Source organism: Exophiala xenobiotica (genome assembly GCF_000835505.1).
Source record: "Exophiala xenobiotica strain CBS 118157 unplaced genomic scaffold supercont1.6, whole genome shotgun sequence".
Lineage (NCBI taxonomy): Eukaryota > Fungi > Ascomycota > Eurotiomycetes > Chaetothyriales > Herpotrichiellaceae > Exophiala > Exophiala xenobiotica.
Window position 1 is genome coordinate 3,019,369 of NW_013562489.1, and position 14,345 is coordinate 3,033,713.

The window sequence follows — 14,345 nt, forward strand, 5'->3', positions numbered from 1 at the left end:
CACTTCGCCTCTGCACCTTCACGACACCTTAGAAAACACTTTGCATTGACACAGCAGCGTTCTTTGCATCAAAAATCATTGGAAGATCGTCACAGGTCAGTCCATAAGACGCCATCGAAGTTGAGACAACATTATCGGCCTGGCCCTGGTCAGAAATGAGTGGCGATTTGCAAATCTGGGCGCTGCCACGACTTCAACGATTGCTTCCCATCGACGATGAGTCGCTCAAGGAAGTTGTCACATACACCTCGACTCTTTCGAAAGAAGCAAGCGCTGATCATCTGAAAAATCTGCTGGGTGACTCTCCGCAAGCTTTGGAATTCATTTCGTCTTTCAATGCCCGAAGACGAAACGTGACACATGATCGGAAGTCCCAAGAGCACCGTTCAACAGCGACAGCAGATGAAGATGGCTTCCCTGGCCAGAAGAAGCGCGCGACCAGGAAGCCAAAACCTCCGCTGCATTCTGCTGGCCCTGGACGACTTCCTGAAGGCTATGGTAATGTGTCCGGCGGATACACCAAGCAATATGACATAGACGATTATCGCCCAGCAGGTCAACGACCTATGTCCAGAGAGCAAACTGCGCCTCCACGGTCGCAGACCCCTGATGCACATCAAGTGCCTCAGACTTCTAATATCGTGGCGTCTGCGTCGTCAAGCGATAACTCTCCGGCCAAAAAGACACCAAAACTGCCACCTTCTGCCTCTGGTAATTTGATTTCTGATTTCGGTTTTGCGAATGTCCGTTCGAAGCAGTCGAAGAAAGCAGCATATGCGTCACATTCACAACCTCAATCCGGAACATCGACACCCCAGAGAGCAACGGCAACCACCACCACAACAGCAAATGTGGCCGATTTGACTGCTGCAATTGCAGCCTTAGAAGTGTCTACGAATCCCACCCTATCGAACCAGAGGAGAAAGTGTACGTGCAATGCTTCGATACATCCACTCTTTGAGACTGCGCCCAATTGTCTAAATTGCGGAAAGATTATCTGTGCTCTAGAAGGACTCCAGCCGTGCTCGTTCTGCGATGCACCAATCTTGACCAAGGAACAGGTCGATAGCATGATCAAAGCATTAAAGGAAGAGCGTGGGATCGAAAAGATGGCTGTTCACAACGTCGGTCAGGCTCAATCGGGCAGAGGTACACCTATGTTTGGCGGATCGACACCTGAGGCACTTTCTGGAGACGAATCTTCATCGGCTGCAGCACGAGCAAGAGCACACCGAGACAAGTTACTGGCATTTCAACGGGAAAATGCCCAACGTACCAGAGTCCATGATGAAGCTTCCGACTACGATATGACTTTGGTTCCAGGTGCTACGCAGTGGATGAGTCCAGTGCAACGTGCTGCCGCGTTGAAGAAACAGCAGCAATACCTACGGGAGATGGAGGAAGCTAATCGCCCGGAGTGGGAGCAGAAGAAGACAGTCATGTCTATGAGCATCAAGAACGGCAAACTGGTCAAGACGTATGAACGTCAGAAGGTAGCGGCGTCTTCCGACCAGGCGAACGAGCCTGAGGCCGATGACGACGAGGAGATTGAAGGTATAGACCAGCACTTGAGTGTCGGAGGGAAAGGTGCTTTCAGCAAAAATCCTCTTCTCGTAAGTGGGAAGCTGATCCGGCCACTGTGGAAAGCGCCTGAAGGAGTCAACAACGGCAAGGCGCGCGAGACAGACAGGAAGAGTGTGTGGCGAAGAGTACAGGATGATAACGAGGATAACGAGCAATGGATCTTGGACGGAGGGTTGCATGGGTACGGAACGGAGAGCAGGTTGATGGAGGATGGAAGTCAGCAAGAGTGTGGCTAAATATCCTACTTTATCGTGGCATTGTTGACACGAGCAGACCTGAAGAATCAAGATTGACAACTACGTGCAGATCGAGATACTGTAGCTTGACTGCAAGAAGCATGATCTTTGTCGCTTCAACGCTTTTAACGGCCGGCTAAGATAAGTGTCATATATATAATATTAGCGTCGGGATACTTGCCCAGCCTAGTATTCCCCCTCCTTACGCTTAGTTACGAGTAACTACATATAGCGGCCAGTCTTTCCCTCTTAGATTAGTTAGTTAATCAATCTCTTCCGCCGCTACAACTATAGGTGATAGCAACGAACCTACTTACAAGAGCGACCGTATTCTCTTGTAAGAGTAGTTAGCGGGTCTTATACACCCGCAACGATTCTAACTACTTCGATTCTTTATTGTTCTCTATATCGACGATAGCCCTCGACGACGACTTTAATAACAATAACGACCTTAATTCTAATATCTTAACGTAAGGGATTTTTACTAAAGAGATTAGTAGAGTAGTAATAAAACTACTCGTATTATACTATAATTACGTATATTTAGTTTTCGAAAAGAGAAGAAAGAGTTAGTAAGGTAGACTTTAAGGCCCTAAAACCCCTAAAATATACGATAATTAGATATAACGACGCGAAGAAGCTAAAGTCTCGTAGAAAAAAAGACTTTTTAGCTAATAAGGATATTAGGGAAAAAAGAAGAGAACAAAATAAAGGGGGGTTTACTAGATCCTCGTTATTATAGACGAATATACCTTAACTCTTCTTTCTTCTAGATTCTTCTATTATAGAATAAACTTTTCTTCTTCTCTAAAGGTTAGCTATATTAATAATAATAGTGGTAGTAACCCTAGTAACTAAGATAAGAACTCTATACTTATTAATACTAATTCTCTTAGTATATTATATAGTATTTCGCTCTTTATTTAGTCTAATAGTATTACTATTAGATAACTTAACGAAATATTACGAATATATATATATATTAGCGAATAATATTATAGCGTTATAGATAATACTTCTATTTCGTAAGAGCTAAAGATACACGAACTATACGCGTATAATAGCGACCGTAGTAATAGTTAACTTAATAACTATATACAAAATATTATAAACTAAATTAACTTTTACGATCGACGAGGATACTAGATAAATAAATATAAGAAAATAAAAATAGCGTCTACCTATCTTATAGAATATATACACTAAATATATACATTAACTTACGATTCTATACTTACTATTACTAACTACCTTACTTAGTTATATAAGATCTTTAAGGATAATAATAAGTAATCCCAACTATATAACTAGTAGTATATATATATCTAGGGCGACCGCTCTACTATAGAATATACTTAAAATCTAATTTACCTTATAGCTCGTATTTAATTAGAAAAGGCCGCATTAAAAATTAAGAAGTATTTTCGTATTAGCCTTAATAATACTATCTAAATAGAAATAATAGAATACTCTAAATAAAATAATCTAGCTTTATTTAAATATATTAAGTATATTAATCGATAATAATAGATTAAGACTACTAAAGTATATATCCGTAAAAGAGTAAGATAACGTAGGATAGATCGTATCCTTACTCTCTCTAGAATATCTCGTTAAAATAATATACGAAAGCTAATATATTTTACTATAGTGTATACTACCGCGATATCTAGTAAAGATATAAAAGAATAACGGGACTAGTATTAAAGGAATACTACTTACTTTAGATATAGCTTTATTAACCATTAGTTCCGTAGTTATACGAAATCAATATTAATCACTTGTAAAGGTCCGCCCTATCGAGGCTAAGAAGATTTTAGTATACGATAACCCTAGTAAAGTAAAGAGGTTAGAAAGTTTCAACCACAATAAAAAAATAAAGGGAAACTAAAGAGTTCTAGAAAGTTACGTACTATTACGAGACCTTATAACGATTAAGGGAAATTATAGATAGATAAAGAAGTACTATAAACGACTAAATTAATAATCTAACAGCAAAATCAAAAGAATTCTAACTAATTCAATTAATTACGTAAAGTAGAATAAATCTATACCCTTAAGATATATCTATAGAATATCGCTATCTATTAGTTACGAAGCATTACGAGTATAACTTAAACTTTCGTATCTATACGAGTCCTAGTTAACTCGAGGGCTATAGAGTAGTACTTTTCGACTAATATTGCTCGTAAACTATAGATAGAGATTGTAATCGACTCTTTACTATATTAGGTTTAAGTCGCTAGTAATATATACGTCGCTAGTCTAGGAAGAGCTCGCTTTATACTCTATATCTATTAGTATTCTATAGATCTAACGATCTATATACTTAAAATTCTAGGGTATAATTTAATTCTTAGTTTCGAATAGTTATAAATTACTAATCTTAAAATTAATTAGTAATAAATAAGAATTTAGGTCTATAATAAATCTAAAATACTCTATATACTTTCTCCTATTAACGTAAATCTATCTAACTTAATTCGTACTAATACGAATACTATCTAGCTATTAAATCTTTATATAACTCTTAGGGCTCTCGGAAAGAAGATAACTAATCTCTTTCTAGGGTATATTAAAGGATTGTATCCTCGTTAAGATTTTTCTACTACTCCTAGAGAGCTAGTTTAGCTAGCGATTATAGACTAAAATAAACTATTATATACCCTTTTAAAACAATTTAAGAGGATTTTTAAGGAAGAACTTTCTACTATCCTTTTCTCTATACGTTAAGACGATCACTGTATCTTTACGAGTAATTTCGCGCCGATTAATATTAATGTATATCCTCTCTCCTTAATATATATCGCGGAGTAAAGTCGATAGATTATATAGATATTATAATAAAGCATTATTCGCGAGTTTACGTCTCTATAGAGATTCCCTATCCTATTTATTAAAAAACTAAGAGATAAATAGAGGATATATATTAATTACTAAACGTTAAATGCTATTACGATTAAAAATAGTTATTCTCTATCTCGAATTTAGAAATATCTTAATCTTATCGAGAATATTAAATTTCTATCGAAACTAGATCTTATATAAAGATACTACTAAATTTAAATATATTCTAATAGTCGTAAGAAGACTATATTTAATATATAAGAAGGAAAGTTCGAATACTATACTATACTATTTAGGCTCTACAATACACTAGCTATATTTTAGGCGTTAATAAACTATATTCTACGAGAATATATCGTAAAATTCGTAATTATATATCTTAATAATATACTTATCTACTCTAATAATCTCCCTAAGTATTTACGATATCTTACGAATATCTTCGAGATACTTAAAATATATTCCTTATACGTTAAACCCTTAAAGTATTAATTTCTTATAAAAGAACTTAAATTCTATAACTATACGATTAAAAACAAATAGATCTAACCTCTTACGATAAAAGTCGATATCATTCTTTAATAGCCAATTCTAACTAACGTATATAAACTTCGACAATTCTTTAGTCTAGCTTTATACTATTGTAGATATATATAGAGTTTTATATATACTTACGTCTTATTATTTCTACTTTTATAGAAAGCGAATATTAAAGAAAGAAAACGTAAATTTCAGAAAATTAAATAAAATACTACGACAAAGAATACTTTTTAATCCTTAAAATAAGCCCTTACGAATACCCTTATCTTAATATAGCTAAATATAATATAACCATTTTTCATTAAGATAGATACTAGTAAATAGACTATTAGTAGAGTCTTACTTTAAGAGAATTATAACTTAAAATAACTTTATCCCATTACTTACAAAGAATAGAAGCTTACGCCCATAAAAATTAATTATCCTATTCATAAAAAAGAATTACTTACAATTAAATACGCCTTAAATATATAGCGTATTTATATTAAAAACAACTATTCGATTATAATCTTTATAGATTACGAAAGTTTAAAATATCTCTAAATAATACAAAACCCTACGAAACAATTCGTTCGTTAAATTATTAATTTCTCTAAATATAACTTAAAGATTTATTATTAGAAAGATTCTTTAATAGTTACTCTAGATACTATTAGTCAATATCCTAATCTTATAGAATAAGGATCGTAAAACCTTATAGCTTAATTCACTACGTTATAAAGCCTTAAAGAGAATAAATAGGCTAAAGCAATAATTAAATTACTTTAGAAAGGATAACAGCTACCTATATATATCCGCTCGAAACTATACGAAGATCGATTCTTATTTACTATTAAAGATAATATACTCTATCGTATTAAGAACAATATCCAAAGTCCTTATATTCTAATACCTTTTCGTACGAACTTCCTCGAATAAATATATATCGAATATAGATATCTCGAATACCCTAGTATTCTTAATATTATCTAGAGACGAGGATAGTAGTCCTCTCTTCAAGAAGATATACGTACCTTTATACATAGTTACCTATAATATTAGGTTTCTTAACGTAGCCGTCTAAGATAAGAGAGAGAATAACTATAAACCCTCAATAAAAAAACACTATAAATCTTCGATAGATAAGCGATTAATCTAATCGATATCCTACCAAAAACACTCGTAGATAACCGTTAAATTATTACAACAATCGAATATCTTACTAAATAGTCAGTAGCTCTCGCTATACTCGATACTAAAGCCAAAATAATTACAAAATTCCTCTATAATTATATTACGATAATTTATAGAGCACTACGTAAGATTCTTTTAAATAACGAATAAAATCTAACAAGAGAGGTAATAATCTATTATATCTCGCTATTAAAGATAAGATATCGCGTAACGATACTATACTATCCGCGAATAAACGGAAAGATCGAGAACTTTAACGAATTCCTAGGGATAATGTTAATACGTCTCCTTATAAACTAACCCACTATTCTATAGAACTAATATCTACCTTAAGCCTTATTTACCATATAAATTAAAATCTACGTAACAACTAAGAAATCCTCGTATTACCTCTTATTTAGCTATTAATTAAGACTTTCTATCGACAATAATAATCCTCGATAATTAGATATCTCGAAAGATTAGAAGATAACCTTACAAAGAATCGAGATACTACAATACGCTCGTATATAAGCGAATCGACGCTTAATCGATCGCGCTATCGTAGCTAGTAAGGTTCGAAAGGAACTCGTTAAAGAGAGTTCTCTTCCTATTAATCAATAAGTCCTAGTTAGAGCCGAAGAACGCAATAAATTCGAAAAACGCTAGTTCGATCCGTATTAGATAGTAAAGACTATACCGTTAGGAACTTACTATCTAGCCAACCCAAAAGATAATGAACTTAGGATATTAATCAACGGCTAAAGACTTATTCTAACTAAATTATAAGAGGATCGAGTTAAAACGCTCTAGAATTCTTTAAAAATCTAGGGAAGGTTATATAAATAAGTTATTTAAATCGATACTATTAGTTTAAAAGTAGCTAAACTCTTTAAAAAGAAGTAAAATAATACTCCTTCTTACGACGAGTTAGCTACTATTTCTTTTAATCTAGATAAACGTTTAGAAGTATATTTAGATTAAATAAAGAAGAAAAACTAAAATAAATAGGAGATTCTAACCTTATAGTTCTAGTCCTTATAGTTAGATATAATTAAAATTAATTAAAATTAGGAAAATAAAACTATATTAAAAGAAAGAGAACTAACACCTAAATCTTCTCTTAAGGTCTTAGTAGAGAATATTAAATCTAATTATTATAATCCTTTAGTTACGAACTCTTTCGATTTAAGATCTATTATTATAATTAATAGTATAGAGGGCGTTAAAAGAGCGACGTCTATTCTAATATAATAAAAGAAATTAGTAGTAAGTATTACTTAATACTAACGAGATATAACTCGTTATAAACTACGACCTTAATCTATAAAGAAAAGATTAAAGGATAGAGAGTAAAAAAAGTACGAACTATAATTATTATTGAACCTTATAATATCTTATAAACGAAAATCTTATATAATTATTTTATTACTATCTATTACGCCGTATTTCGTATAGATACGCACTCTTTCTAAAAAAGAAAGAGATTACCCTACAGTAACAAATAAATACGCGCGATTATAGACCCTTACGAACCTTTTTAGGCCGTTACTAATATAGACGAGAAGTAGTTATTAATTACGTTGGTCGACGTACTATTACGATTAGTTACGAAAGGTTTTATATAAATTATAAGTACTTACGATTTACCTTTACCCTTATCTTTACACTCTTTTCTATAATTACTATTAGTTACGAATTAATATAAAAACTAACGGAAACTTACTTAGTACGTTTACGCGGTTTAGTAGTATTGTAGCGTTCTAATACGTTAATATATATAACGAAGCGAAATAGATAGTACTTACTTTAGTTAAGAGAGTAGTTAACTATATACTAGCCCTAGTAACAATATATATAAGCTATTTCGTACGGTTACGAATAGTTATAAAGAAATATAAAGTACTTACTACTATTAAATTTACCGGCGATTAAACAATAAGAGAAAAAGGGACCCTATATATTTCTACACTAAATATAGCCTATTACTATTAGTTACTAATAGATACGTAAGGAATAAAGAGGAAACTTACTAGGATTATTAACGATTTCGATTAATTATATATAGTATATCTTAGTATAATTAGTACGATCTATTATAAACATTAATAAACAATTTCGAACTAAAGAAAAGAAGTTTACTTACAATTAATTACGAATTAAGTCTAATCGGGGATATATTGAAATACGATAAGTTATATATTAGGATAGTTAATAACTAACTAACCTAAGCGATATAAGGTTACGATAATAGTAAAGTTAGTTAATATATTATATTGTATATTATTACTAGCTATTATAAATTATTATAGATTACTACGAAAGTATCAATTAAAGATTAAAGAAAGAATCTTATCGATTCGAAGCGAAAGCTCTCGAAACAATCTATAATAACTATAAATTAGTATATCTTCTTAAAATTATAGTGTAATATAAGGGGACGAGCGTAATAATTAATTATTAGTTAGAATCTAGCGAGTCTAATTAATAAACTATACTAGTATAGTTATAGAGATATATAAAAAGGGTCTAAGATTAACGACGATAGAGTTCGAACTCCGTAGAACCTACGCGAATCTACGCGTATTAAGCTAGAAGGGATACTCTCTACGGGATATAGAGATATCTATAATATTTAACTAGTCGATAGAATATTAAAGGCTAACTTAAAGAATTACTACTTATTCCTATCTCTTTTATAAGATATATCTACTCTTTTCTAGTCGTAAGAATACGTAACGACTTAAGTTACTATCGCGTATTAAATTTATTAGTTATAAATAGCGTAAATTAAGGAAACTATAAAAAAACTAAAATAAGAACTTCTAAACCTTACGAAAGGACTAGGGTCTAAGGGTTTCTATACCTCGCGCGGCGTCGTCGCTATCGTTACGAGCCATTCTTAACTTTAATAGACTATTACTCCCTAAAATACAATATAATAGAGAAGACGGTATACCTTTTATATATTATAAAAGAGAGAGAAATAAGATAGAAAAAAAAAAGAGAAGATATAATGCGTTACGAGCCCTACGGCTTAGTAGAACAATAAGAATACGTGACTCGTAGGTACTCGTAAGGAAGTAGAGGAGGATGTGATATTAGCGTCGGGATACTTGCCCAGCCTAGTATTCCCCCTCCTTGCGCTCAGTTACGAGTGACTACATATAGCGGCCAGTCTTTCCCTCTTAGATTAGTTAGTTAATCAATCTCTTCCGCCGCTACAACCACATGCAGGAACAGTCACGTGAGAAGCGCGCCAACTGCGTCGTGCTGTTTGAGCGCCGCAGCAACGATCTCTGTAGAGGTTGTATCAATGTGATCCGGTCATCATATGCCTCTCCGCTCCCTGTCGTTTTGCTGAAGACAGTAACACCGACGTTCTACATGCCGACAACCTCCGATGCAATCAATCGACAAACGCCTCTAGACTCTAATCAACGAGCACAGTCCTCCTGACGCACCTTTGTCCTCCATTGCGTCAATCGCCCTAGAACACGAACACCACACCGTGTACTCGTCCGAGCACGAGCCAACCCCACGATACGTTGCAAATTGCTTTCCAGCTGGCTATCGAGACAAAGTTGCTCGTTGCAAACACTTATGCGATGGTGTGACAACGCCTGGAGCGTGATTGAACGAGAACCAGACCCCTACCTTTCATACTGGACTTGAGAGGCTTGCTGGAGTATGCTGTGGATGCGCTGGTCCATCCGCCGCGTGACCCTCATCCTCGATGCTGGCCATTGACAACGTCTCTGGCCTAGGCTTCAGAGACAATCTTGCCAATATCATGGAATCAGATCTGCCCCAGCCTAACAACTCCCGCGTCCTGCTCCGTCCCGAAGATGCCTCTCGAATCGGTCGACCATTTCGTTTTGACGACAGCGACCGTCCCCCTCGGGCTGCAAGTGAAGACACCAGATTGCAAGCGCAACGTGCAGACGCGCTGCAGTCTTTGGACGATTCACCTGTCAGACCAGAAGAGAACAAACCAGTGGCACAAAGCGCGAGGAACGAGCTAAGCCTATTGTCCCTCGAAGACACAACTGATCTGTTCAAGAGAAAGGTAGCAGATGCGAGACAAGACACTGAACATGCGCTTGCAGGCAGTGAAGCAGTCAGGGACGTGGTCAAGCCAAAGCTGACCTTGGACCTGGGTCATTCCAATATTGCGAGATTGCCTGAGAGCGTGGTTGATCTCATCAAAGACGAGGTAGAAAGGTTGTCTTTGTCTCATAACCAGATCTGGCACATCCCGCTACGATTCTCTGAATGCTCCCACCTACGGTACCTCAATATTCGATCCAATGTATTTCGGGAGATACCTCGGGGTGTGTACAAGCTCCACCAGCTGGAGATCCTGGATATCAGTCGCAATAAGGTGCGAAAAATCTCCAGTGACATCAAAAATCTCAAGTCATTGAAGGTGTTTTCGGTTGTGCACAATCGAGTGGAAGAGCTACCTACGGAATTATGCGAGATGACCAAACTACAAATCTTAAAGATTGCCGAGAACCCTTTGCGCTTCAGACTCAAAAGAGTGGTCGAGGCCAAAGAATCGGAAGTATCTTTCTCAGAGATGACCGACCATGAAAGAGAGACAGCAATTACACTCGAGATCAAGAGATATCTGAGGGAAGCACATCCGTCAACGCTGGTGCCGATAGACGTTGAAGCTTCGCTACGAATCGATGAGAGTCCTATGGAAACACCGAAGCCTCTCAAGCGCACATTGAGCAGCAGATTTCCTGTCATTCCGAGCACTGGAACTGTTGAATCGGCTTCAGAAGGGAACAAATCGTCACCACTTCAACCGTACCCACCACCAGTGCCAACACGCTCACATTACCGGATGGCTTCTGGAACGCAGTCCATAGCAATGCGACGCCCGGGCATCGCGCCCTTGATCAGCCAGAACCACAATGAAAGAAATCGGAGCAACAGCGAGAGCGTTCTGCAAGCATCAGCCGCAGCTCGTCATAAGAGGATGGGCATGCTGAGAAGAGAAAAGCCAGACTTGGACAGCATTGACGAGCTGAAAGTAAACAGAAACAGTCATCTTCGAGGTTTCAGTCATGGTTCCGTCCTCAAACGCAATGGAGCTTTGTCATCTCCTGGTGGTGCCAGTTCGTCAAGCCCCAATAGCCCTCGCGATCCCAGACGGCACAGGCTTGCTTTTGTGAAACGATTATCGAGCTTACCGGAACATAAAGTCGAGAGCGAATGGAAGAGCCCTGTCATTGAAGGTGCCAAAGGCATCTTATACGCTTTATACCAAATCCATCCACAAATTTCCGGCCTAATTGCTGCCATAAGAGGGAAAGATGTCCGCAGAAGTACGCTAGAATTTACCTTTTTCAATGCATCAACCCATGTCGACCGGCTCAATGAAGCACTGGAGCAAGCTGACGTGGTCGACATTGAGGATGAAGATGCCATTCAGATGGTTGAAGCCACCGTCCGGCGCGACTGTGCGACGTGTATCATGGCCTACACGCATGTGACAGCTCAGCTCCAGGATAATGTCAAAAAAATTGTTGCTGGAACTGATGCACGCTACGTCCGCAGTTTGATGCTATTGCTATACGGCAGTATGCTTGAGGTCCGGAACGCAATCCAGAGCTTCGGGGCGGACGTGAACGTTACACAACATTTTGGTCATAGAAGGCAGTTGTCGAGTGGAAATACGCATCCGATCCAGACAATCCCGGAGGAATTCAGCACGCCATCACAACCGGTACGAGCAGTCACGCCTACCCGAGACAGAAATCTGCCTTCCAGACAAGGTGGGAGATTACGCAGTGACACGGCCATCCAACATCCGGTTGCAGAAAACATCCCAGCATATCACCCGAATCCTGTGTCACTTGCAGGTTCCGGTTCTCTTCCAACGCCGATTCACTTGACTGGTACCACACTCGACAATGGACCGTTGACAAGCACATCATCAACATTTTCGAGCAGTGGTACTCTGATGAGTAACGGTTTCAGATCGAGGTCGAGTTCACGAGCTGCAATGATGAATGGCCTGCCTTCGTCAGTTGCAAGTACTCCTCGGTCAGGAGAAGTGTTTAACTTGCCGATGGCGAATTCCTATCCGGCTCGAGTCAATCCTGCAACAGGCTTGACTGATGCGCAGGAAGAAGCTGCGTTTGAACAGATTTTCCTGGCACTCTCTCGAGCTTACGACGCCGCATTGCACACTATCCCGATCGCCAAAGCACAGTTTCTACGGTGCCTCGAGGCGGCAGAGGAGACTCGACAGCCGAAGTCAGTGCACGATCTGTGGTCGACGCTTGTCTACCGATGCAAGTTGTGCATCGACGTCAGTGAAGCCTTGCAAATCAGGCTCGTCAACATGCGACTCACAGAGCCAAGTGCTCCTGGGACGGGCCGGAATGACCCCTCTCTTTGGTCACTCTGCAAGAATTTCCTGATGAGTTTCATCGAGCTGCTGACTGATATGCGTGAAGCGAAATCTCTGCGGCTGCTGTCGCAAGAGTTGATCATCATGCTCCGACCTGTGCAGAAGGCAAGCCGAGAAGCAGGACGCTTGATAGAGACAAGTCCCTGGCGATATCTCACTGATAGTGCGACGGCGGCGATGCCGCCACCCAGTGTGTTCAATACCATCACAAGTCAGCGGTCTGGTCCGACGATGAACGGAAGTGGCTACGCCCATGTGAACGGCACTGGCGTCAATGGAAATGCATCAGCATACCAGACCGTAACGTCATCCATTGGACAGCATCCCGTTCAGAGCCCGTTTCCACCACCATTGATTCCCGTTCCGCCAGTGCCAGGGTCGGGACCGAGTTCAGCATACACACCGAACACAGCGACAATGCCGAAGCAGATATTCAACGTCAATGGTTACGCTGGAGCGAACGGCTTGAACGGCGCGGGTACCAACGGAATAAGTCCGGTCTCGGTGCCCTTACCAGCCACACCCTTGTCAGCAGCACTGGGTCCTGCCGCACAAGCGACTGTGCCCAATATGGATATGCAGATGTCCATGCAGGTGCCGAGCACGCCGGCAAGCGCGTACGGGGATCAATTCTTCAAGGGCGATGTGTTTCAACGCGCGGATAGTTTGCTGAGTATGCCGCAGGCGGGGAGTCTGAACTTTTTGAATAGACGGGAACGGTGACCTACTGCCCGAAACTTCGGGGGAAGGGGTGGCAGCAAGAGCCTGGGTATAATCCATATCATCTCTGGAGATGGTGATAATAGTTGAGCTTTGTCATCACTGGACGAGTCCGTCGCATGGACAACACAGTACGGCCGAGAACGGTAATTCAAAAGAAATGGCGGACTACAGTGGTCTTGCATCGCCTTGCATCGCGTGGAATGGTAGATGGTGGGGCCCGTTTGTCTTTATAGTGTACTCGTGGATTGGTGTACGACGAGTATGGGACTGCACTAGGATTCCCCTGGTCAGGGAATCGAGCTCTATTGGATGACTGCATGTGTTTCACGACCGGGGAAATGAAAATCGTATTGCACGGTATGCCTTTTATTAAAAAAGTTGGGTCAATGATTCGATGGTTCAACGGTTTGTCGGGCTTGATGTCAAGGGACGCCGTGGGGTGAATGGAATGGGATGGGATGGGATGGGATGGGATGGCTGGATAGATAGAATGGAAATGGACGGCGGGGACCTGGCTGCGGTGTGTATATTGGAGGTACTCCGTACCTGAGGGGAGTGTATAGTACTTCGGTCGATGAAGATCCATGAGCATGAGCATAGGGTACCGTTTCTGATCATCCCCTGCTTGTGCCATTTCCATCCCATTCCAATCCAGCTTCGCGCAGGTCTCGTCCTTGACGGATATGGAGCTTGCAAGTCAATTTCTCGAATTTACACGCATTTGGCGAGCAGACTGGATTCCCCTCGGCCGCACACAACTCCCCTCTTGCGTTTGAAGTCTGCTCCCAGGCACGCTTGGTCGATATCGGTCGGCTTTGGACGATGGGGTCTGC

General features: G+C 39.2%; 2 protein-coding genes across 2 annotated transcripts; both read left to right on the top strand.

Annotated features, from left to right (window-relative positions):
• Window positions 1-21: 21 nt before the first annotated feature.
• PV05_10396 (uncharacterized protein) lies at window positions 22-1,872 on the top strand. Its single transcript, XM_013456831.1, has one exon. It carries the CDS (start codon window positions 156-158, stop codon window positions 1,818-1,820), a length of 1,665 nt encoding a protein of 554 aa, XP_013312285.1. The 5' UTR covers window positions 22-155; the 3' UTR covers window positions 1,821-1,872.
• A 7,764-nt stretch (window positions 1,873-9,636) lies between these two features.
• PV05_10397 (uncharacterized protein) lies at window positions 9,637-14,124 on the top strand. Its single transcript, XM_013456832.1, has one exon. It carries the CDS (start codon window positions 10,096-10,098, stop codon window positions 13,510-13,512), a length of 3,417 nt encoding a protein of 1,138 aa, XP_013312286.1. The 5' UTR covers window positions 9,637-10,095; the 3' UTR covers window positions 13,513-14,124.
• Window positions 14,125-14,345: the final 221 nt, after the last annotated feature.

Bases quoted from the DNA above. Each gene is read 5' to 3' on its own strand.
- PV05_10396 (XM_013456831.1), top strand. From the start codon at position 156: ATGAGTGGCGATTTGCAAATCTGGGCGCTGCCACGACTTCAACGATTG.
- PV05_10397 (XM_013456832.1), top strand. From the start codon at position 10,096: ATGCTGGCCATTGACAACGTCTCTGGCCTAGGCTTCAGAGACAATCTT.